Below are 26,161 nucleotides of genomic sequence, written 5' to 3'. Positions count from 1 at the left end.
ATTTAGGGTTTGCTCATAACAAATTGATACATAAAAATTAGGGATTTGATTATAGAATTTATGGGGTTTGTTCATAACACTTTTAGGGGATATTCATAACACTTTTAGAAAAATTAGTTAGGTTGCTGCCATTAGTTTATTTTGTATAAAATCTCTGATTTTTGCAAGTTTATTGTAACACCCCTATTTTCTTATATATATCAAATTAGGTGGAAATAACAAAACTCTAGGTCAATTTGGGTTTGAACCTAATATGAAGAGTAAGTTGGTGTGGGCTTGAGTATCATAAAATAGAAGTGGGTTAGAAGGAAAAATATGGTTGCTTCAGTTGATTATATAAAAAGGGGTGTAGAGCTCTTTTTGTAGATCTAGAACAAACTTAGTGAGAGAAAGAGAAATGGTATTCTTTGGAGAAGATTTTGATGAATTAATTGAAGAAATCTATGTATTGTTTATGATATAGTTGGTATATCTTCTTAATCTTCAACAAGCCACTCTTTAGTGAAGGAAGAATGAATAAAGAAGAAAAGAGGTAAAGATGGAGTTCTCTAGAGAGAGAAAGAGGCATGATTGTGGTTTTGATGTCACCTAAGGCAAAAAGAGGTAGATTTCTTATCTCCTAATTCTTTTGTAGACTTTTTCAATTTATTCCATGATAGTTTAAGTATTATTAATCACATAAGTTCTATAAAGAATGATTGAATTATTTAGATATTAGTTCTATCTTGAATTCCATAAAACATCTATAGAGGACAATATTTCGGGTCTAGCTTTAAATTGAATCTGGTATTGCTACATAGTGAATCTCAGTATGTATCTTATATGATTGGAAAATTTAGTTTGTCTACTTTCTATTGGTTCAAACGGTGCATTAATTGGAGTTTCGAGTGAGGAGTTATAATAGTTTCTGTACGAGGTGTTAGAACAGTCCGTACTGTATTTCGATCTATATTAAAACTGAATCTGGTATTGATAGGTAATGAATTTGGGTGTGTATCTTATATGGTTGGAAAGAGGTATTCATCTACTTTCTTGTGCTTCAAATCTTGTATTGATCGGAGTTCCGAGTGAGGCGCTATGATAGTTTTTTTTTGTAAGGTGTCGAGACAATTTTCAATGAACGAATTTATTGAGATAATTCACATGGTTTCTATTCTTTAAGTAATGCATTTCCTAGGTAGATAATACCTTATATTGGTGAGTCTATATTTGTTAACTATTATTGTTATTTGTTTGTTTGAAGTTGTGATCCACGTGAGGATCTATTATGAGCATCATCCCTTTTGACTTGTCATGTGTTGTTGGCTTGAATGATTTGGTGAACTTGTTCGTAATTATTTATAAGACCCAATGTTTGTAGTGTGATGCGATTATGTGTGTGTGTGATGGTGTTGGTGTTGGTGGAGGTTTGTACGAGTTTTGGTGGTTGGTTCGACCCTCTCTACCGGATGCGGTCGAGGTAAGGAGCGTACGGGGTCGGCGCTAACACAAGGAGCGCCTTGTGGACCACACTCTTATACGATGTGGAAACCAACTTGTAATATCACTTTTGGTTGTTTGTATGTGATGGGGTTGGTGGAGGATTGTATGAGTTTTGGTGGTTGGTTCGACCCTCTCTCATTTCTTCATCTCAAACCACACCAAAATCACTTATCCTCTACTATTACTTCTTATTCTTATTCATCTAATCAAGTATTGAAGTTCAACTAGTAACCATGGAAAGGTTTTTAAAAGAAAATTTTCTACGGTTCATCAAGTTCAACACCGGAAGATCCGGACTCAACTCCAACGTTATTTTCCATTCCAACACCAGAACTGAATCCACCACCGGAACCGACTCCGACATTGGTAAGTCCTCTCGAATTTAATTTATAATCTTTACCAATTGATCCGGGGCTTAGACTACCAATTTCAAGTTATGAATCCAAATATAGAGATGAAATTCGTAGACAATATTTACAACGTGGTCCATTTCAACCAAAGGACCATAATTTTCCAAAAGACAATAATGAAAGGCGTTTCATTCCGTCTTGGTTTAATGATCATAAAGAGTGGTTAGAATATAGTGTTGAAAAAGATGCTGCATTTTGTTTGTTTTGTTATGTTTCTGAAAAAGGTAAAGTTGGTCGGGATACCTTTGTTAATGGAGGTTGGAATAGTTGGAGAAAACCAGACCGGTTAATGAAACATGTTGGCAAAATGAGAAGTCAACATTATGATGCTCGGGTTAGTTGTATAAATTTGATAAATCAACAACAACATATTACAACGACATTAGATAGACATTCCGAGAAAACTCAAGTGTCATACCGCACCGGTTTAAACGCTACCATAGAGGTTGCTCGGTATCTATTGGAACAAGGATTGGCATTTCGCAGAAATGGTGAATCTGAAACTTCACAAAATCCAAATAATTTCATTAAACTACTAAAGCTTCTTGCTTGAAATTGATGCAGTTACATTTGATAATGCTGTTGGAAATTTAAAATTGGTTGCTCTTAATATTCAAAAAGATATTGCTTATTCATGTGCCTATGAAAGTATTAAGTGGATTATTAGTGATCTTGGTGATGCTCCCTTCTATATTTTAATTGATGAAGCAGATATTTCTATAAAGGAGCAAATGGCTATTGTGATTCGTTATGTGAACATCGAAGGGCGTATTATTGAGAAGTTCTTAGGGGCTGAGCATGTGACAGATACTTGTGCTAAAAGTTTGAAAATGGCATTAGATTCATTTTTGTGCAGATATGATTTATGTATACTCGCTTGCGAGGCCACGGATATGATGAAGCTAGTAACATGCAAGGAGAGTATAATGGTCTAAAAGCCCTTATTTTAGAGCAAAATCCATGTGCTTATTATGTCCACTGTTTTGCTCATCAACTGCAACTATGTTTGGTATGACTAGCGGATAATCATGTGAGTATGAACTTACTTTTCCATTTAGTCGGACAAATGATTAATGTTATTAGAGGATCGTGCAAGCGACAAAGTATGCTTAACATTATACAAAAAACAAAAAAAAATAGAGGCAAATGAACTCGGAGACCTTATAACTGGACAAGGTTTAAATGAAGAAACAAGTCTTAGGCGATCTGGAACTACTCGTTGGGGTTCACACTATAACAGTTTGGCATCTTTGTTGGAACCTTTCATGTTCGATTCTGTGATAGATGTCCTTGAAGTTATTGCTACACATTCTGTTAAAGCGGATCAAAATAGGGAAGCAATAGATTTGTTATCCAAGATGCAAACTTTTGAGTTCCTATTTTGTTTACATTTTATGAAGCTTTTGTTGGGAATAACAAATGAATTGTCACAAGTACTACAAAGAAAAGACCAAGATATTGTGACTGCCATGGATTTTGTTAAGTCATCAAAATCTATTCAATATGTACGAGACCATGAGTGGTCATCATTGGTCTGGAATGTTTCTACTTTTTGTGAAAAACATAATATTGAAGTTGTTGATCTTAATGGTTCGTACATAGTTTAAGGGGGAAGCAGAAGGAATGCACAACAAATTACAAACTTTTATCACTATCAAGTGGAGATATTCAATACCATTATCGATATGCAACTTCAAGAATTAAATGCTCGTTTCGTTGAGAAGAATACCGAGTTGCTCCGTTGTATTGCATGTTTGAGTCCATTTAGAGATTTTTCCCTTTTCGACAAAAGTAAGTTTATGCGTCTTGCTGAATTTTATCCGTCAGATTTCAGTAGGCTTGACACTATGCTACTTAGTTCTCAGCTTGACAATTACATTTACGATATGAGGCAAAATGATGATTTCTCAAGTTTAGATGGAATTGGAGCTCTTGCTAGAACATTAGTGGAAACTATGAGGGATAAAGCATATCATTTAGTTTATTTGCTTATCACTTTAGCTCTAACTTTGCCGGTTGCAACTGCCTCTGTCGAAAGAGCTTTTTCAGCTATGAAGCTAGTTAAAACACGCTTAAGAAACATGATGAGTGATGCATGGCTAAATGATAGTTTAGTAGTCTTTATTGAAAAAGAAGTTTTTAGCGAAATTGACAATGAGTCGATTATGCGAACATTTCAAAATATGAAGTCTCGTAGAGGTCAATTGCGCGTATAATCGTTGATGTATCAATATAATTAATGAATTTAAGTATTTTATTAATTATTGTGTTTGCAAAAAATAATTTATTTAGGTATATAAATCTGCACCCCCTAAGTGAAAATCCTGGATCCGTCCCTGGATACGTCGTTGCTTTTTCCGACCAATAAATGTAGTTGGTTGGCGGCTAGATGCTTTCAAGAATTTCGTACTTCCCAGGATGCTTATTGGTACTTGCATTCCCAGGATGTCAAATTGTTCGGCCATATATGTTGGTAAACCACAACTTTAACTCTACAACATTTTTATTTCAGTTGGTAAGAAACTTCAATTTACCTGAGCTGCTAAGCATCTTTGGCATATAATGAATTTTAGGTCATCAATGAATCTTCAAATGAGTGAAGCTTACATCATAATCTGATAATCTTAACAACATTTTTTATGTGATAAGAAAGTCTTGAATTTTGGTAGACGTGAAGAATCCCATCCTCCCACTGAAGGTGAGGGTGAAATTGTAAAGTGATATTTAAGCTGAATTAGTAAACACCTCCTAATCCATTTGTAACTTCGCTGAAAGAAATACGGAAGGAAGGAAGCAAGAGACTACAACTTAAATAATAAACAAAATTTTAGTAAAAATAAACACATGAGAGAATCACTGATCGATCAATGATGTTCTTCTTGGAATTGAGCAGCAAAGCATTTGTCTGTAATGGTGATCTCAGTCTTCTTGGTAAATCAAACATGCCGCTTCGGCAAAAAGCTCATGTCTTACCTGGTAAAATCAAACACAACATCAAAATTTAGAACCATGCAGAGCATCATACCTGTAACTGCCAAAGCAAGATCACACATTCATACTTCTGAACCACAAATTAGTTGAACCATTACGATCACCTTTTTTAAATTTGTAACAAGATTTTTAGAGCAAATTTAAGATAAGTACGATTGAAATTTTTTAATGGAAATATTAACATATTAGTGTGTGTATGTGTGTGAGAAAGAGAGGGGAACGTTTTCAGCTTGCAAAAGTCGCAAATAAGAATACCCTAATTACCGAGGAACTGTAGGTAAAATAATTCAGGTCTTGTAATGGTTGAGCAATATTGTAACACATCATCTATTAAAATTAACATAGGAATTTCACCAAACAAGTAATCTCCAAACACCTGAGAGATTACAACCCACAAAATTACATAGGAATTTCATCGAACAAGTAATCTCCATACCGCATAAAGATTGGAGCTCAGAAAAACTAATGATGAAGAACCATAATTGAGAGCAGTTAGAAATTCGAAATTGGGCTCCAACAAAGAAAAAAAAATGTATACTGGAACAATAGTTATTTGAGAGCGATTTTGTAACAGAACTCTTCAATGGAAGGATGATGAATGAGCATATCTTTGGTTGATTTGAGGAAAGAAAATAGAGTTGGGGGAGGAAGCTTTTGTCTATAACGGCTACGACTTGTTTGAAAGTGAATAGATTTCAATATGGACCGTTAAAATATAAAAGGACTTAATTATAATAACGAAAGGTGCTGAGACAATATCCTTTATTAAAAAAGGATGCTTGTCCCAGTCACAGCCTTTTTCCTTCTGTTTATTATACTCCCTCCGTCTCAAATTAAGAGACCCAGTTTCCCTTTTGGTTTGTCTCAAAATAAGAGACTCATTTTCCTTTTTATCATATAAAATTCATTAAATTTCCAACATTACCCTTTATCTCTATATTACACGTTTGTGTTCAAATATATATTGGTCAACAACCAAAAAGGTAACTAAATCAAAATTACTTAACTAAGAATACTTACTTAATTTTTTTTTTTTACTACGAATATTTTTTCCTTTAATTTTATTCGATTAATACACACACGAATTAAAAAGAAACAAACAAATCAAATTAAAGACAATGTCATCAATTGTTTAAAAATTGACTAACAAATACGTGGAAGTAAGAACTTTGTCAGACCATTGTTTCAAACTTGATTCTGCAGAAATTCTAAGACATTATCTAGTAAAACACGATCACATTCAAGTTGAGAAGGAAAATTTCCATTATTTTCTAACTTGAATTTCTAGTTTGGTAAACAAAAAATTACTCTAGCTAAAGGGTACACTGTGTATGAAGATGAAAGTCATGACATATATAGAGCTCAAATTTTTGTATTCTTTGTCTAAATCAAGTTTTGGCGGCATACTTTTTGATTGAGTAAATCTAATTTTACTCTAAAAAACAAAATTTAAGTTTCAACCAAATTTTACCTCCAACAAACTTAAATTTAAGTTGGATCTAAATTTACCTCCAAAAAAATTTCAAGTTTCAACAATTTTTTTGTGAAAATATTTGTGTCAATGGAGGAATTCTATAGAAGTCTATTTGTATTTGCTTGATTATTGGTAACAATCTAACTTGGAAGAAAAAATACCATCCAATTTAAAAGTAAAATACCATTTAATATTAGGAACAATTTATATTGTTACCCAAAATAATTTGACCATTAAATTGAAATATAATTTTCCTCCACCTATTTTCGGTAAAGAAATTCATTTTAGATTTAGTCTAAAAAAAGAATCATGCAAATCTGAACATTAAATGAGGGTATAAGTGGAAGAAAAAATACGTGAAAATTTTGAAGGATTTTAGGTCTGGGTCTCTTAATTTGAGACGGAGGGAGTATAGATTTTTCACGAAGAATGACCAGCTCTACATTAAGAAAGGCTTATTAATGAATGGCACAAAGGCATTCTATTCTTCTCATCATAAAGTGAATTTAAAGATACACCGGAGAAAAAAAAAAGTTATTTTGCGAAAGGGGCGCATGTAAGTACCATGTTTTGAGAAAGGGGCGTGATTGTCTATTATTTTGTAAAATGATCGTGGACTAGGATTGACCAGTTAAATTTTAACGTCGTTAAGTTTTAACACGGGTAAATATTAACATCGTTAACTCTAACTACATTACTTAAAAACTTATTGTTATATTTAAGTAAACTTGCCTAATCTGACATTTGTTTTAAACGAAAATACCTTATATAGTTCATCTTCTTCCTTCTTTATTTCTTTAACCTTTGATTTTCACCTGATAATGAAGAGGTGTTGCCGATTGATATAACTTGCTTGACCCTTGATTTTCTTTCTTCAAAAAAATGTCGGCATCTTTCTTGGCCGAAATCAGTAAGTACAATAAAAGTTTTTTACTTTGCGTTTTACTTTGTACTTTAGGGTTTATAACTTTGTATCTTAAAATTTACTTAAAATAATCATAACTTTGTAAGTAATGTAGTTAGAGTTAACTGCGTTAATATTTAACGATGTTAAAACTTAACGACGTTAAAACTTAACGACGTTAAAACTTAACTGGTCCATCCTAGTCCATGACCCCCTTACAAAATAATAAATGGTCATGCCCCTTTCGCAAAACATGGTACTTATGTACGACCCTTTCGCAAAATAACCCAAAAATAACTTGGTGTAGCGTGAGCCAAAAAATACTTGGTGTTGCGTGAGCCATTTCTCGGTGACCAAAGATCACCAACTTGATGTAGAACACGAGTATTGTTACTGAAACCAAGAAGGGTTAGACACGGACGGGAACAAAAAGGCAAGAACACAATGTAGAAACTAAGGAGATTTATACCTCTTAAACTAAGGTTGTAAATTTATCGAAAGGCGAAATGGGGAGGGAAGAAATTAGTTACTGGTTTAAAAGATCTGACTATTGACATTTACTGACCTAGGACGAGTGTCCATCGAATCATTGTAATCTCGCATCTTAGGCTGAGCCTTTCTAACCAAAATAAACCATTCACTGAGCTCGATGAGTCCATGCCATTGCAACTCTATGATTGAATCTTCCACTCCATGTTGCTCTACAACAGTAACAAATCTAAAATCATGAGAGTGCCATACATCTGTCCAAAAGCATGAAAGAGTAAATAATATGGTTGAAGCTTTTCTTCAAACAACTGGAGGTCATAGTAAATTGGTCAATGTATTAGAATATATTGTTTTCATCTACCTTACAATTTTACCTGCAAAAATATTTATTGTAGATGGTGAAATAGAGATTTTTCTGATTCAATTTCGTATTTTATCTTGAACAGATTACTGATTACCAAACAATCTGATGGTAATTATTTTGAATCCCTAATGGTAATCATGTAAAATGCTAGGCAAATGTAGATTAGTCATAGTTTTCAGATTTCTTTAAAAATTATTGGATTTTGAACAAAACGATCTTTAATTTGATACTCCCGTTGGTCTATTTTTGAAGCTTACCCGTTTATTTGGTAGTAGTAGTTAGAGATCTGATTACTTATGAGCCAACTATTCAACCGTGATGGCTCAGTGGCTGGCTTAAAGAATGGATTTGAAGGATCCTTCTCAGGCAGTGGTTTTTCTCCTGCAGGCTTACGTGCCATGTTTCTGCCCTACAAAACTAATAATAAGAAAGTCATACAAGAAGCACATGCAAATAAGAATTTTGTGATAAAACTGTGAGAGTAAGAATTTGTAGTTATAATAACCAGCAACGAACATTTGGAACCGAAAACATCTCTTAGGAAACCACCAGATGAACAAATAACATGTATAGTTGGGTACTCCATAGATGGTCATAAATGATATTTTACCTTCTCTATTGAAGTCAGGCTTGTTGTTGAGCTTGTTGCCTGGAGAGGTTTCGGTAGTAGAATTGGAACTGGAGGAACGAAAAACATTTGAAGACTCGTTTTAAGATATGATCATGAAAGGGGTTTAAAACATTCCAGGGAAGGAGAATAATAACCTTCTGTTGTTACATTGAAAAATCATCCACGCATTCAATAAAAAAACTCCACATTTCACTCGATGAATGGGTTTGTTGATAATTGTAGACGATCCTTATCACAATGTGTACAAAATTAGACGTAATAAAGTGAAACTAAAAAAAACGATTGCTACGAAAATCAAAAGATTATATACCAGATATAACGGCAGTAATAAGACCCGATTTTGAAACTTTGATCTGCGAAGGAATACAAAAAGAAGTATCAATAAACTTAATAATATGAACATCGCTTCCTATCAAAATACAATTTTTCTAAGGAAGACAAAAACTTTTATTAATAAGTATGCCAAGCTAAATCAACTCTATCAGAGGTAGTAAGACTATAAAAAGCATACCCCTATATAAGACAAGAGGAGTTTTTTTTTTGTTGAACAAAAGAGGAGTTCAATTCAACAAAAAAAAAACAAAAGAGGAGTTTTATATGGAAACCACAAAAAACACATGTATTACGCTCATTTCAATAGAATAGTTACTTGGCCAACTCAAATGCTTTAGTTCTTGGTATGTTAAATGTATTGTTCAAACTAAACAACAAAAATATATTCATTCTTAGGTATCTCACAGAGTTTGGTGAATAGTTTCCAAAGGTATAACTATTCCGATTTGGTTTCTATTTAAGTGTTGTCTATATGATGAACAATTTCCAACCTACCTAATGAATACAAGAAAATAGGGTGTGACAACACCAAATAGTCAAACAACTATTTGGTCAAATTCTTGTGGCCTAACGAAAAGCAGGCTTATGTAATTATAGGTGAAAAATATGACACTAAACCGAAGCATAAGTTGGACATAGAACGATAGTAAAAGATATAACTTGCTCCATTACAGATTTGTAATACTCAAAAGTACCGAATTGATTTCAGTAACCAATTCGGGTTTCCAACTCCTCCAACCACGTCATCCTTAAATAATATCTAATAATTATATTTTTTATCAAGGGAATCTGTACACCTAAATTCAGCCAACCAAAGCAAAATATTACCCGCCCATTATATGTTTGCATTCACAGATGATAATGGAAAACTTATAATATAACTCATAACGAAGCCTTACCGCCATCCACATCATTGGTTGCATTTGTAACCTGCTTTACAAGGCTGCACCCATGTCCTTAACTATATCCATGAACTCTAGGCTCTTTGCAACAGTGACACCGTCTTTTTTATACTTTGGACGACTCAAGTTTGTTCTAATACAATATTTCGCCCCTTCAAAAAATCAAACCATCAAAACAACCATCCATCAACTATAACATGGATTTACTTGCATTACTATTTCCAAATATGAATGAAGCTTTTATCACAGATTCACAGCCAACCAAAAAGAAAATGTGTTAGAACTAAAAGTCGCGGAAGCTATCGAACCTATCCTAGAAATTGATCCGATTATGAAGATTAATCGAAAAGCTAAGCCAAAATCAAATATGCGAACAGAATTTAACGAGGTTCGGCTTTAAAGCCTACGTCCTCGGGCGAACAAGAAATCTTTATTGAAGGATAGATGAAGACGACTAACACAACCCGCAAGTTCGTCCCAAGATGGTACCGTATAGAAAATTCACCTTCTATACTAAATCTTCAACGACCGAGAAATTAAATACCGCTCAAAATTATGAACAAAATTTCTCTCACTCTTGCTCTCACTAACTAGCTCTCTCTAAAGAAGAGTTGTGGTTGAGTTGTTGTGGTGATTGTTGATGTTGTTACAAAAGCACTTAAGCCCCTATTTATATATTAATATAAGCCGACCCATTATGCCACAAATTGGAGACCGACTCCAAATTGGATGCTCACCACGGACTTCAATTTGAATCCAATTTGGAAACCAAAACCGCCTAACACAAGCCATTGTTAAACCGCCTCCTATTTTGGCAACTTCCTCTTACAATTCTCCACCTCGTACACAATTTGATACTCTTCAAATTTTGGACGAACACCAGGATACTCCTTGTAAGATATATCTGCTTTTTGTAACTTCATCCGACTGCGCCATATGACCATGACTGCCTACGTACCCTTTTACAGGATCAAGCCTACCGTAGTTCTACCAACCCTTCACATAAAGATTATCTTGTCGCCATTACGCCCTTTTGGGCAACTTAACACGAGTCGATTTGTAGCAATTCCAGGCAATGTTGAAACTTGCTACATGTCACCACTTTAGTCAACATGTCTGCGGGATTCTCATCTGTGTGTACCTTCATGAGAGCAACATCACCTTCCTCTATGACATCTCGTACAAAGTGATACCTGACATCGATATGCTTAGTGCGAGCATGATGAACCTGATTCTTCGCCAAGTGGATCGCACTTTGACTATCACACCATACATCTACGCTCTCCTGCTTAATCCCTAGATCATCCAGAAGACCCCACAACCACAATGCTTCCTTCACACCCTCGGCCATAGCCATATACTCGGCCTCCGTAGTAGATAATGCAACTGTAGATTGTAACATCGATCGCCAACTAACTGGAGCACCATGTATCCTAAATACATAACCAGTAGTAGATCGTCTTCTATCTAGATCGCCAGCATAATCCGAGTTAACATAACCGCTTACGTGACATGTGTCTCCACCAAAGCACAAACCCGTATCAACAGTACCCTTCAAGAACCTCAATACCCACTTCACAGCTTCCCAATGTGTCTTCCCCGGGTTTGTCATAAACCTACTAACCACACTGACCGCCTGTGAAATATCCGGATGAGTACACACCATAGCGTACATCAAACTGGCAACTGCACTAGCATACGGTACACGATCCATATGATCCTTCTCCACCGTAGTAGTGGGAGATTGTTTTCCCGAGAGCCTGAAGTGTGGTGCCAAAGGTGTTGACACCGCCTTCGCATTCTGCATCCCGAATCGAGAAACTACTCGTTCGATGTAACCTTTTTGACTCAAGTACAATTTCTTACTTGACCGCTCTCTCTTAATCTACATTCCCAGTATCTTCTTTGCAGCGCCCATGTCTTTCATCTCAAACTCTTGACTGAGTTGAGATTTCAACTTATCTATCTCCACCATGCTTCGAGAAGCAATAAACATGTCATCCACATACAAAAGGAGATAAATAAAGTCACCTTCGCGAAGCTTCTTGATGTATACACAACAATCATAGTCACTTCTGCGAAAACCATGCTTTAGCATGAAAAAATCAAATCGTTTGTACCATTGGCGAGGGAATTGTTTTAATCCGTAAAGAGACTTCCTCAAACAACATACTTGATTTTCTTTACCCTCAACCTTGTATCCCTCAGGTTGAGCCATATAAATTTCTTCTTCCAAATCTCCGTGCAAGAAGGCGGTTTTAACATCGAGTTGTTCCAGCTCAAGATCACTGTGAGCAACAATACTCAATAGCACCCGAATAGAAATATGTTTCACGACCGGTGAGAAAATCTCATTGTAGTCGACTCCTTCTTTCTGTGCATAACCCTTGGCCACTAGTCTTGCCTTATACCTTGTACCCTTGATCTCGGAAGAATCCTCTTTCTTCTTGTACACCCATTTACAACCAATAACAGACTTACCTTCAGGCAATGGGACAACCTCCCATGTCTTGTTCTTGTGAAGAGACTCCATCTCTTCTTCCATAGCAACCAACCAACTCTCTCTTTCCTCCGCGGTAATAGCTTGTTTGAAGGTGATCGGCTCGTCGTCTTCCACCGAGAGTGCATATTCAACCACATTTGCCTGCCCGTAATGCCTAAGAGGTTTGTCTGACCCTAACCTCTGTACCGGCTTATATAACCGTTTCGGCCTAGTGTGTACCGAAACATCCTGCTGTTGTTCTTGTAAACCTTGTGTACCTTCCCCTTGAACCTCTTCATGATCGGGTTCATCAATTTCCTCATCCTGAGTTTTATCCTGATGCTCCACCTGATCATGATTCCTAGAAACCTGTTGGTCTTCGACTTCTACTTCCACTACTTGAGCTTTAGTAGACCCAACATCACCACAACTAGGCATCGTAGCTTTCGCCATAGCTACAATAGATGACTCATCAAACACCACATCTCTGCTGATTACAAACTTCTTGTCTTCCGTACACCATAGCCGATAACCCTTGACTCCTGTAGCATATCCTAAGAAAATTGCCTTCTTTGCTCTATTGTCAAGTTTGTTACCTTTAACATGGTAATAGGCCGTACAACCGAAAACCCTAAGTCTCCCGTAATCTGCATGTTCTCCTGACCACACCTCGTAAGGTATGCCGCCATCTAAAGAAGAATGTGGAGACCTGTTCACAATATAACAAGCTGTAGCAACAGATTCTGCCCACCATTCTACGTCTAATCCCGAATTGGAGCGCATACATCTAGCCTTCTCAAGTAGTGTACGGTTCAATCTCTCTGCGACTCCATTCTGTTGAGGTGTGTTTACTTCTGTCCAGTGCCTCACAATGCCTTCCTGATTACAAAACTCCTTGAATGCCCCATCCGTGTACTCGGTCCCATTATCCGATCTTAACGTCTTCAGCTTTCGGCCAGTTTTGTTCTCAACCATTGCTTTCCACATCAGGAACGTGTTGAATACCTCATTCTTATGATTCAGAAAATAAAGCCAGACAAATCTCGAATGATCATCAACGAATGTAACAAAATACCTGGAACCACCCTTGGAAGGTAACTTTGCCGGTCCCCAGACATCGGTATGTACGTAGTCTAATACCTCTTTGCTCCTGTGCTTGCTTGAAGAGAACGTCACCCTGTGTGCCTTCCCGAACACACAATGCTCACAAAACTCCATGCAAGGCTTCTTCATGTCCTTCAACAAACCCTTCCCGCACATCAAAGATAGACCCTTTTCTGACATATGCCCAAGGCGCATATGCCAAAGCCTCGTACTAGCCGTTGGATCCCTTCCACTGATTCCTACTGCTACATCTCCAGTAATTGTTGTTCCCAAAAGTTTGTATAAATTACCGTAACGAGTACCTCACATTACCACCAAAGAACCCTTAACGACTTTTATGGAGCCATTCTCTATAATTATCTTACAGCCGTTCCGCTCCAACACCCCAAGGGAAATTAGATTTTTCCGCAAATCGGGTATGTGTCTTGCGTCCGTCAATGTTCCCACCACTCCATCGTGCATCTTGATTTGTATTGTTCGGAGTCCCAAAGTTTTACATATACTATCATCACCCAGTATAACTGTACCACCATCTATACTCCTGTAGGTAGTAAACCACTCCCTATTTGGACACATATGGTGTGACGCCCCTGAATCAAGCATCCACTTATCGGAGATCTTCTCAGACACCTCTGTTACCGAAAACATTCGTCAGGGTCTTCTGACACATATCCCGCCTCTTGCATCTCTTGTTTCCCCTTGTAGCCTTCGTTCTTTTGCTTCAACTTTTTCTTTGGACAAGCCGCTTTAAAGTGGCCAAGCTCACCACAACTAAAGCACGTTTTCTTGAAAGAGCCTCTAGATTTGGATCTAGATTTCCCGCCCTTTTCCTTTCCCCTTTCATTACTCCTCCCCCTCGTTACAAACAACCATTGTGCTTGTTCCTTGTCTACTCCACCTGACGCCATACTGTTAGTAGCAACCTTACGAAGGTCATCCGCTAATAACGAATTTCTCGTCTCTTCCATGCTTAGACTATCACCAACAAGCATCAAAGTTTGAACAAGGTTCTCATAGGATTTAGGTAATGAAAATAACAATATGAGGGCTTGGTCCTCATCCTCAACCTTAACATCAATATCCTTCAAATCTGAGATAATCCTATCAAACCTATTCACATATTCCTGAATAGAAGAACCCTCTTCCATTCTACATGTGAATAATTTGGATTTTAAGTAGACCCGATTCGTTAAAGTTTTCGTCATGAAACTGCTTTCTAGCTTTAACCACACACTCGCCGCCGTTGTTTCTCTGTCTACTGGGAACGCCACGTCCCTCTCAAGACACAACATAATGGTTGCCCGTGCTTCGAGATCTAACTCTTCCCAATCCTCATCTGACATATCTCCTGGTTTCTTTCCCGTCAACGTCTTGTGTAATTTCTGCGAGATTAGCAGATTCTTCATCTGCATCCGGCAATAAGAAAAATCGTTTTTCCCATTGAACTTCTCTATCTCATATTTCCCTGCTTTGACCGTACCACTTCTCGATCCCATCTTCTCTTCGTTCAATCTCAACAAGGCTCTGATACCAATTGTTAGAACTAAAAGTCGCGGAAGCTATCGAACCTATCCTAGAAATTGATCCGATTATGAAGATTAATCGAAAAGCTAAGCCAAAATCAAATATGGGAACAGAATTTAACGAGGTTCGGCTTTAAAGCCTACGTCCTCGGGCGAACAAGAAATCTTTATTGAAGGATAGATGAAGACGACTAACACAACCCGCAAGTTCGTCCCAAGATGGCACCGTATAGAAAATTCACCTTCTATACTAAATCTTCAACGACCGAGAAATTAAATACCGCTCAAAACTATGAACAAAATTTCTCTCACTCTTGCTCTCACTAACTAGCTCTCTCTAAAGAAGAGTTGTTGTTGAGTTGTTGTGGTGATTGTTGATGTTGTTGCAAAAGCACTTAAGCCCCTATTTATATATTAATATAAGCCGACCCATTATGCCACAAATTGGAGACGGACTCCAAATTGGATGCTCACCACGGACTTCAATTTGAATCCAATTTGGAAACCAAAACCGCCTAACACAAGCCATTGTTAAACCGCCACCTATTTTGGCAACTTCCTCTTACAAAATGTGTAACACTTAAATTTCCATTCACATGAGTTTGAATATAACTAAACTTATATCTCCACATAGAGGGAGCAAAAATTTGATGTCTGAGGCAAGAAATTTTGATTGAGAGTAATGCTTCTATAACATAAATAATAAACGGAATGATTCCTTCTCTTCCATCAACAAATAATGTAAGCCAAACTAAAAAATTGAAATCTGAAGCCCAATCCAGAAGATCAAACCAGATCAAATTCACAAAATTGAACCTGATATATTAAAGATAAAAAAGAAGCAAACCTTGAAGAAACAATGAGTTACTTGGTGGAGGATGTTCACCGAAAAATTGGAGCTCACCGTTCATTAATCTGATTACATATATACTGAAGAAACAAGGAAATTAATAGTGAAAGCCTCAGAATTGAGAAAGACATGACAAATGATGTGGAGGGTTCTCCACTAAGGTTCTTTTAGTAGGTAAATGAAACCTTGGATTTCTTTGGAGTAAATATTCATGGCTAATTAGGCTCGAGGTAAGAGAAATCATATTGGGGAAACAATTCTGATTTCACTTTCAGAATTGAATCAGAGTATGAATCATGTCGTATAAACTGTAAGAAGTTAAAAGTTCAAGATACTTCCAATCTCTCCAACTCTCTCTTTCTGTTTCTAGATTTTTTTCTCTCTTTCTCTCTCGATTTATCTCTATCCCGCTTAATTATTAACGGCTTCAGCTAGTCTTTCAGAATTCAGATAATATTTCTCTGGCTGATTACCGTTGGTTCAAAATTCCAAACTAGGGACTAATCGCAGTTTTATACACCCAAAACTAATGCGAGTAAAGAAGACCCCGGCACGTATTGGCAAGTTAAATACTACCATTCTCACCAGTCCAGGTTGTTCTGATTGACCCACGTTTTGATGTGCAACAAAAAAGCACATAAAACTTGAAAAGAGATGGGCTAAATGAGCTTTTGTATAGCCTTTGGGCCTCTATAATTCTTAGGTCGTGCGGCCCATACTCTGATTCAATTCTAAAACACGAAGAAATCCTCACAAGCAAGAACAAAACAGCCCAGAAATTTGCAGTCCAAAACGACCCTAAATTCACTAGGATTCCGACCACCAATCAACGATCCCACCGTACAAATACTAGATGAATATGTCAAGAACAGTTCTGACAAATTTCAGCTCAATCGAAAAGAACTCACCGTCGGATTTTCTGAACAACGAAGACTGCGCGTGCTGAAAAAGTTCTGCCCCTCTCTTCTCGGCAACCTCCTTCTCTCCCTTCTTCTCGCGTTTCTAATTGTGTTGCATACTTCTAATTAAGATTAAGGAAGTATTTATAGGCTTACCCTTAACCCTAATTCCACCGTCATAAGTAACCGACCCAAAGTATTTATAGACTTACCCTTAACCCCACTAGGACGAAAACCCAACAATTGGAAGGGGTCAGACTTATCCCTCATGCCATCATTTGGTGTACATGGAAGAGGAGGAATCAAGCAACCTCTAAGGACAAGCATGGATACCACTCCTCCATCATCTTCTGGAGTAAAAGAACCCTCTATTACTGGTGTAGGGGCAATACTTGGGTGGCGAATACTTCTTACGTAGACTATATTTATATTTGGGAAGCAATGCTCAAAACAAAGTATAAAGTATGCTAAAGTTCTGCAACGCAAATGTCATAATGCGGCAACCAATATGACACCAAAAGCATCATATCTTGACCTGACGATTCTGATATTGAAAATCCAGAGTAGAAATCAACATGGATTCTAACAAACTGAAAGAGATACTTAGACAGTCAGAAATGAGAATAGAGATACAGAAAACACTCTAATGTGTTATATCAGCCTAATCAGTATTATTGAGCGTAGAAATCTTACCAATAGTAACAATTACTGGAACAGTAAGATAACAATCACTTAACTTGAAACACGAATTCGACCAAAATGAAGCAGAAGAATTTGAGCTAAAATAGGTAGTAATTAACAAATAAGGAGGTTTAATTGTACTAACCATCAGTGGATGTGCTAGCTTCGTTCGGAAACAAGGCAAGAAGATGCAGTAGCGCTGTGAAGAGGTAGTAAAGAGCTCAAGTACAAAGCTTCTCGTCTCAATCTTCAATCAATATAAACCGTCATGAAACTTCAACTAACAATTATCAAGCTTGCAAGGTTTATTTTGATAGGATTCCTTGTTTTTCGGTAATAAGATCATCTTCAAATGGAATAATTTATTTGATCCATACAAAGCCTTACAAACATGGTGTTATCAGAGTGTACAAATAAGTAGGTTAAGTCGCAATATCTCGGGGGGTTTTCCCTGAAAATGAGCATATTTACAGTTACAGCCTAGAACTCAAGCATTTACCGTAATTTTGTCACAGGTATCGACCACCTCCCCAAATGAGCAGTGTAATTCAAACATCGAACAACACCTCTCTCGACAGGTCCATCCGGGAAGTCAATGACACTGATACTACCAGCATTCAGTTGAAATGATCCCATCCATTCTTCTGATAAATTTAGACAATGTGTTACCAGTCCAATGATTGCTGCGGGATGTCCGACGATTACCAAATTTCCTTCCTCTTCGGGTTCATTACGTAAATCGTCTAATAACGATTTCCAGACTCTCTCTGATTGATTCCAAAGCTCTGCTCTAGCACCATCTTCAAGAGTGTTCAACCAACCAGGTTGAAGATGGAAAAGTTCCATTTCATCCTGTGTGGAAGAAAGAAAAAAGAAGAGGTTCAAGAACTAAATCAAACTCTAACATACTTCAATTCATGGAATCAGAGACCAAAATCCTGAAGGATTTATAAACTCGATAAATTCGTTTGAAACTCTAAATTGGCCTAGTTCAGACCCTTATCAATAAGAGATTACAAGATCATGGTACGGCAGGCTTCATGTATCTAAGTCATGTATGATAATAGTCCATGAATTGGAAGGAAACCTCGAGATTGTGAGAAATGCTACTTTCAGAGCTAATTTATGACTTTACCTTCTTTGATTTCTCAAGGATTGATTCAACTTCAAGGTCCTGAAGTTTCTTCATCTCCACATAGCGAGGCACAGAGTCAGCACCCAAGCAATCTGCAGCTTCTTGTACCTAAATCCATAGCTTCACAGTTGATTAAGAACTTTCAAGTGGAGAAAAGGATATATATATATATATAACCAGTAGGATTATGGGTATAAATGAGATAATTACCTTGGATATGGCTGTGGCAGTCTCAATTGAGGCGATCTGAGGGGCAGATATTATAGAACTTAACTTTAAGTCCAGAAGGAGCTCAGCGATTTTATGAGACTGTTATGTTTGGGAGTTGTGAGCAAAACAACAGGATCAGATTCTAGTAAGTGCTTGGTTTTAATAGCTAAAATTCATAACGAGGTAAGTTACCTGTATGATCCCCAGCATGTTTAGTGGTCCACCTGAAGAATTGGAGAAAGTAGTCTGTCGATAATTTCAAGGTCTAAGATGAAAATGAACATTTAAAACTCAAATTGTTGGATTTTATAACATCAAAATTTTCACAGAGGATCTCTCTCTTTCGGCAATAGATGACTTAGTTTTTATTATATCAATGCTTAGAAAAGAACATAAAAGCCGAACCTATGAATGATAAATACTTGTTTCATACCTCAACATTTTGTAGTGTGGATCCATAACAGACAAGAACAATCGTTTTACTACTTTTTCTACCTGCAGAACTAGTTGGTGCTATAGGTGAATCTGGGGTCTGCATAACAACCATTATTTAAACATCGTTTTTTCATCAAGCTAAGTACATATCGATGTTAAAGATTAAAATATCTACTAAAACACCACTAATGGCTTTATAAACAATATATTGAGGTGAAATTTTTACAAATATGATCAAGTGTATACCTGATTTAGGCGATTAAGGCTAATATATGGAGATTCGTTTTCAGCCCGTGGGGTAAAATCAAGAACACTAACACCACAATTGCTTTGAAGTAAAACCCGAAAATACTCAGTGCCCAATCCTAGTTGACACAAAACAAATCGTAATGAACATTCACAAACTAAAGAAATAGAGGTTGTGATAGTCCCACGTCGCTTGGGGGAGCGTCTGGAGCCTGGGTAATAGGTGCATGTTCAAGCTTAGTAAGTGTCGAGACCTTTTGGGTGAGTTTATAGAGCCTTCACCATGGACAAAACCCTGGCCCTTGGACTTGGGTTTGGGTGTTCAAAGCTAGGACAATATCGATAACTGCTAAAGTTTGGGGCGTTACAGAGGCACATTGAGAGAGACTGAGAGAGGATAAGTACCCATGGCAGTTGCTACCAGAGCTTGATTAACTGCATTATGAGCAACAACAAGCACAGATTCTCCTTCATGAGCAAGGATTTTATCCCAGCAGTTTCGAGCACGATCCCATAACTCTCTCACTGGATAATGACCATCAATTTTAAAATTTGGAGCATTTTTCTGCCATTGCTTGAAAGCTTCACCAAATCTCTCTTTTCCTTCACGTTTCAAAAGGCCCTGAAAATTCATAAACTAGGGTTCAGTACCTAGTAGCTAGATTGAGATCTATCTTGACTAAAACTGGACTAATGAGAAGCTGAACTAACTTGGAATGAGTAAAGATCGATTTCTCTTAGATCATAATCTGGAATCATCACTTCCTGACGCGAATCCCATATAATTTCAGCAGTTCTCTTCGATCTATTTAGAGGGCTGAAACAAAATAACATAATTTCCAGTTATTTAAAAAGGGTTTAATTCCCAAAACTACTTCAAATTGAAACAATGATTCTCTTCTACCTGGTAAAACAGACATCAAAATTGTCATTGATGAGCATTTGACGAGAAGTTTGAGCTTGAGATTCACCTTTCTTGGTTAAAATCGAGAAATTAGAACTCCCTTGAATCCGACCTTCTTCATTCCAAGTACTCTGCCCGTGTCTGACTAATACTACCCTTTTAGATGTTTTTATCGGAGGGAGTTGAATAGAAGAGTTGAGTTCTTTCTCTTCCAAGCTTGAATGAACTATGAAAAAACTAGGGTTTCTTTTAGTAGGTAAATGAAACCTTGGATTTATTTGGAGTAAATATTCATGGCTAATTAGGCTCGAGGTAAGAGAAATCATATTGGGGAAACAATTCTGATTTCGCTTTTAGAATTGAATCAGAGTATGAATCATGTCGTATAAACTGTAAGAAGTTAAGTTCAAGATACTTCCAATCTCTCCAACTCTCTCTTTCTCTCTCTAGATTTCTCTCTCTATCTCTCCCGCTTAATTATTAACGGCTTCGGCTGGTCTTTCAGAATTCGGATGATATTTCTCTCGCTGATTACCGTTGGTTTAAAAATCCAAACAGGGTACTAATCGGAAGTTTTATACACCCAAAACTAATGAGGGTAAAGAAGACCCCGGCCGTATTGGCGAGTTAAATACTACCATCCTCAACACTCCAGGTTGTCCTAAATTACTCACGGGCTGTTGTTAAGCCTTTGGGCCTCTATAATTCTTAGGTCGTGCGGCCCATACGACTTTTGACTTGTCCAAGTCCATCTTAACTCAAATGCATTGCTAGTTGTTGAATTTGCCTTGAGGATTTTTTATCAAATTTTACACCATCTATACCTCGGTCGTCAGCTTCATTTACTATAGTGGTAACTAAAAAAACGATATGTGTTACTATTATTTAAGGGGTAATTTCTAGAAAGGTCAAAATAATATTGAAAATGAGTAGAAAAACACAAAATATTTGGAAATTATTATTCAGGTCAAAAAGTGTGCAAATACTAAAATACTTCTTTTTGTCATTTTGTGTAACTAAATTTTTTATTTTTTTTAAAACTTTAAATCGATATAACTTTTGTTTGAGATGTTGGATTTCTATAAAAATTATATATTTAGAAATGATTTTTCATTAGCTTTCTAACAAGATCCACTTTCAATACTTTTTTTTCAAAAAAAAAAATCAGAAAAAAACGGCGTTTTTTTCCTTTACGTTTTTCCGCAAACGTGTTTGCAACAATCTGTTATGCAAACGTGTTTGCAACAATCTGTTCTGCAAACGTGTTTGCAACAATCATGTTTTGCAAAAGTGTTTGCAACAATCATGTTTTGCAAAAGTGTTTGCAACAATCTCATCTGCAAACGTGTTTGCAACAATCTGTTCTGCAAACGTGCTTCCGAGACAAGCCTTACTATGTAGACCTATTGGATTTATTGAATGAGGTGACTATCTTTCTTTAGAGCATTCTTGTTTTTGTTTAATTTGAACACTCGAAGTTATTTCTGACTATTTCGATGTTTGAACAAGTTGAGTTTCAAACAACTTCGAGACAGATGATAGATCTAATTACCACACTTTAAGGAGAAAAAGATCTGTCGAAGTACACATTATCTGTGTAAGTACAAGAATCGAATTATGAAAAACTAAAATATTAGAAAATGACCATTGTAACAAAACACATGTGGTTGTTGTTCTGCAAACAAGTGTTTGCAACAATCTGTTCTGCAAACGTGTTTGCAACAATCTGTTCGGCAAACGTGTTTGCAACAATCTGTTCTGCAAACACATAACTTGCAAACTCTGAAGAATATCATCTTGAGTTGCATATCCTGTAAACTCGATTTGCAAATCGAGAAAATAAACTAAGAATACGTGTCTACGAAATCTTGAGTTTAGAATAGATTTCATCATTCATCATATAAAACTCATGAAGAAATTTTTTGGTCGACTTCAAGATCAAACTTTCAAAAATTTTATTGTTTTCTACTTTAAGACCAAAATGTAATCGTGGAAGTCCATAACATATCATTTTTTCAAGCTTTTGATAAAAAATATTTACGAGCTTCATCGATTTCACCACACTTTAAATACATATCAAGCAAAGAGCTAACAACAAATACATTTCTATCCGAATCCGTTTTTGTATTCAAAGAATTAATTTGTTTTCCATTTTAAAGTATTGCAAGACTCCCACAAGCATTTAAAATACTAGCAAATGTGTAATCTGTTGGATATAAACTGTGTCATTGAAAAGCAATCTAGCCCAAGCAATTTTTCTGTGTTTCGAATAACAACCTGAAGTCCACTATTCAGACTGAGTACAAGCACTCCAACTCTCATAACCTGAAAAAAAAATCATGGAGTTCACCTAATAAGAGAACTACTTACAAAAGTATTTTGTTTAAACCCAAATCTCATAACCCATTTTGTTGACCTGACAAGGAAACTACTTACATAACTATTTTATTCAAGCCCAAGTTCATGTTAGATGCAGGAACTTGCGTCAGCCTCAAAAAAAGATGTTTCAGGCTAGATCCTGATTTGCAGTTCGTATAACCATATAGTGCATTTAAATGACTACACGAGATGATGTTTATATTTACCATTGAGATGTCTGGGAAGTTTGAAAGGACATCAGTGAGCTCAACAATGTCAATATGGCGGCTGACGATCCAATCCCTCACTCGAGCCAATTGTTTTTCGTCCTCTTCGACATCTTGAGTATCATCTGCAAAGGTATCAAACCATTCAATCGAAGTGAAATTTATGCTTGAGTCTTGAAACTTGTTTCGTTGCCCGAAGAGAAGTAGCAAATTTTACCAGCTTCATTTTGGGTAATACAGAATTTAATGGTTACCTTCATGATCAACCATCCGTTATCTTCATTAGGCAGTTTTTTACCTGTCACGATAAGTATCTCTAGTTAAGAAAAATGATGGAATGGAAAGAGTGTGGCCGGGGAAGAGCTTAAAAATGGTATAATTATCAACGGGTGCCACAATATATCGGTCTTCCTCAATTGAATGGTTAACCTGGTCAGAGTTTTGGAGTTACGCTATTTAGCTTCATGTACGCTTTCATAAGAATGTATAAAAATAGAGACGGAATTACCGTGAATACACAATCTTAGTTTTCGTAACAAAGAAATTACAATACATTGTACCTCGCTATCCGAATCTGAAGAATCATCCATTTGCATTGAATCAACTCCCAAGTTGACTTCATGATCATCTTCGTTGTTAGTGTTTTCATTCTGACACGGATCAACCGATCAAGGGCAGTTTTAACCTGCATAATGAACAACCTAAATTACTTAAGTACACCTGTTTTTTTCTAGTAAGACGCCTTATGGGAGATTGTATTGGATCTTAGCTGATATACCAATACAGGTGATATATTCGACCAAGTTACTTATTTCTTTAATCCTCCATATTCTATCTCAATCAAACAGTAAGTAATATATTTAAGTAGCAGAAACCAGATATTTTAGTCCTTACTTCAACATTTCAAGGCTTGTCGAAACTAAAACAACTAATCGGAGTCGTTTTCAACATTCAGGAAGCATAATTCCATGTGTGTAATAATCAAATCAAGCTGAGGTTTTGCATAACCTTACTGATTACTAACCAAGTTAACATTGAGCAATTTATGAAATTAATGATGATTTCATTCTACTTGTACGGAAACAAAACACTGATTTTTGTTCTTGATATAGAGATACCACTAGTTAACCATATCAAACAACTAACAGCAGAAACCTAAAACCCAAAACCCAATCACGAAAACGTATAATTACTTAGGAAAAAGTAAATTGCACAAACTGAAAGAGGGAATCTTACAAGAACAAAGATCAATTTGGAGTCAGGACTCCAAACAGCTTGCAAATACGCTCCTTCTCGTAGTACTGAACCTGAATCTCTTTTGTACTTCCCTAATCTGATCTTATGCTGAGTCAAAATTTAGTATAAATCTAAAAAAAACAAGTTTAAAAACAACAAATTGAAATCAAACAACTGAATTATAACAACAGATCGATCGAGAGAAGAGAGAACCTGAGAGGAGCTCCATAGTTCAATGTGAGAGGGAGCAACAACAAGTAAGAGACGATTAATGAGTTTAAGGTAGACGATCTTCTGAGAAACATGACAAAGTCCTGGTTCGAGAGGGATAACTTGAGGCTATCCGTATGCCATATACATCTTGATTCAATTGTTTATGGATGTGAAAGGAAGATTGGAAGAGGAGAAGAAGATCTTAGAGAGAGAAAGATTAGGAAATTGAAGAGGAATGAAACATTTTAATGGAGATTGGAGAAGGACAGAAGGTGATTTGAAGAAAAATAGATCTGACTGCGATTAAGGAGGAGAACAATAAATCCTAAAATGGTTCTCGATTTTTTCTCGGGAGCAAGAGAGTTTTAAGGTTAAGGGTATTTTGGGAAATAAAATGATAGAAAATGACTTGATTGATAATTACTAATATTATTTGAAACCTTATGTATCATTCCCGATATTATTATGGCAACTTTTAGTTAATAGAAAAAAATGATGGCTTTTTTTATTATTATGATAATATTTTGAACTCAAATAGTCATATTCCCATTATTTAAGTAACGGTATCGAAGTATTGCTAGCATGTTTTAGCATTATGTAAATATCATGTTGGGGAAATACATGGTGCTACAAGTATACCTCTGAAGTCGCCTTTGATGACAAGAAGATACAGCTATCGTTAATAAGAAACTTTAGCTGCATCACTTTCCAAAGTGTGGGACAGTAAGTTTGCCTAAGAATTTATTTAGATTTAAACCTAACTATACAACCCATTTCCATGGTTTGCTCGCTTTGAGCCACCACAAATAAAGGGCCACGATCAGAAATTTTTGTATTGTAGATAAGCCCAACCCACAAAGAATAAAAACATCTCTAGGCAATAGGAGTTCAAAGGTGATCTCGCCCACGTTAGTTCTTCCAATCTTAGCAAGTGGGCCCAGAAAACTGATTCCCTCAATCTAAGCTAATGGCCCCCAATATTAAGGCCGAATTGATCATCCATCCTCCCTCTTCCTATATAAATGTCTGCCTCTACATATATGATCTAAACTCTCCATTCCATTTCAGCATAGCAAAGCTTCCCTGCTCTACCTCCCATCTTTCCATCGGTCGTATCCATATCTTTTTGGTATCTTTTCAAGTCCTTGTGTCTTTTGCAACAAATAAAAAGTCCTTGTGTCTTTTTTAAATAACAAAGCAGATGTAATATACTTGGTTCAGTCCAATTCGGGTTGACTTAGGACGAAATATAGACTTAGTTCGGTCTAATTTGGTTTGGTTTGGTTTGGCTTAGTTAGTCCAGTCCAGCCAATTTAAAATATTAATTATTTGAAAACGTAATTTCTTTTTTAAATTTATATGATGTCCCATGATTTTCATTATTGTATATTTCATAGTTTTATGTCAATATATGTCGGTGTTATTACTAAAAGATGGATATATCTTAGAATACGTAAATAATCTATTTCTTTCCGAAATTCATTAGGTAAAAGTGTTACAACCTAGTCAAAATATTTTTTTACATTAGTTTTATGACATGTAATCACTACGTTTGGTTTATTAAAGATAAATTCTAACTAAATTCATGAAGTCTAGTTCGACTCGACTGGAAAAAGAAGTTTGGTTTGGTGAGTTCAACTAGTTCGGTTTATTTTTGTTCACCCCTATGATTTGTTTT

General features: G+C 36.2%; 3 protein-coding genes and 1 long non-coding RNA gene across 8 annotated transcripts; 1 reads left to right on the top strand and 3 right to left on the bottom strand.

The window, feature by feature from the left end:
• The first annotated feature begins 2,965 nt into the window (after positions 1–2,965).
• On the top strand, positions 2,966–3,499 carry LOC147548888 (uncharacterized). Its single transcript, XM_086668143.1, has one exon. The coding sequence runs from the start codon at positions 2,966–2,968 to the stop codon at positions 3,497–3,499; it is 534 nt and encodes a 177-aa protein (XP_086524269.1).
• A 1,206-nt stretch (positions 3,500–4,705) lies between these two features.
• Positions 4,706–16,497, bottom strand: LOC147548887 (uncharacterized). 2 transcript variants are annotated; one of them, XR_015237605.1, is made up of 8 exons: positions 15,937–16,334; positions 9,978–10,132; positions 9,056–9,098; positions 8,880–8,973; positions 8,725–8,792; positions 8,372–8,523; positions 7,827–7,962; positions 4,706–4,865 (listed from the first exon to the last, which is right to left on the bottom strand). It is a non-coding gene; the product is annotated as an uncharacterized LOC147548887 (long non-coding RNA). The 2 variants fall into 2 exon arrangements; XR_015237606.1 differs by lacking the exon at positions 4,706–4,865 and having other exon boundaries at positions 7,198–7,962; positions 8,372–8,531; positions 15,937–16,497.
• A 973-nt stretch (positions 16,498–17,470) lies between these two features.
• Positions 17,471–21,049, bottom strand: LOC147548886 (phosphoglycerate/bisphosphoglycerate mutase family protein). Its single transcript, XM_086669158.1, has 10 exons — positions 20,841–21,049; positions 20,450–20,790; positions 20,257–20,362; positions 19,951–20,167; positions 19,546–19,664; positions 19,298–19,396; positions 19,057–19,110; positions 18,865–18,963; positions 18,655–18,762; positions 17,471–18,371 (listed from the first exon to the last, which is right to left on the bottom strand). Exons 2-10 carry the CDS (start codon positions 20,773–20,775, stop codon positions 18,015–18,017), a joined length of 1,485 nt encoding a protein of 494 aa, XP_086525284.1. The 5' UTR covers positions 20,776–20,790; positions 20,841–21,049; the 3' UTR covers positions 17,471–18,014.
• A 1,449-nt stretch (positions 21,050–22,498) lies between these two features.
• On the bottom strand, positions 22,499–24,901 carry LOC147548885 (meiosis-specific protein ASY1-like). Of its 4 annotated transcripts, none has more exons than XM_086670138.1 (6): positions 24,484–24,822; positions 24,271–24,367; positions 23,595–23,719; positions 23,289–23,332; positions 23,035–23,159; positions 22,499–22,774 (listed from the first exon to the last, which is right to left on the bottom strand). In XM_086670138.1, the coding sequence occupies exons 4-6, from the start codon at positions 23,302–23,304 to the stop codon at positions 22,640–22,642; spliced, it is 276 nt and encodes a 91-aa protein (XP_086526264.1). In that variant the 5' UTR covers positions 23,305–23,332; positions 23,595–23,719; positions 24,271–24,367; positions 24,484–24,822; the 3' UTR covers positions 22,499–22,639. The 4 variants fall into 3 exon arrangements, 3 of the variants coding, with proteins under 3 accessions (XP_086526264.1, XP_086526266.1, XP_086526263.1); XM_086670140.1 differs by having other exon boundaries at positions 24,271–24,378; positions 24,484–24,781; XM_086670137.1 differs by having other exon boundaries at positions 24,271–24,901.
• Positions 24,902–26,161: the final 1,260 nt, after the last annotated feature.

This window comes from Eschscholzia californica, unplaced genomic scaffold, assembly GCF_041429995.1.
Source record: "Eschscholzia californica isolate CP2 unplaced genomic scaffold, dmEscCali1.0.p SCAF_3, whole genome shotgun sequence".
Taxonomy (NCBI): Eukaryota; Viridiplantae; Streptophyta; class Magnoliopsida; order Ranunculales; family Papaveraceae; genus Eschscholzia; species Eschscholzia californica.
Note: the sequence above shows the minus strand (reverse complement) of the source record. Positions and strands in the feature narration are given on the sequence as shown.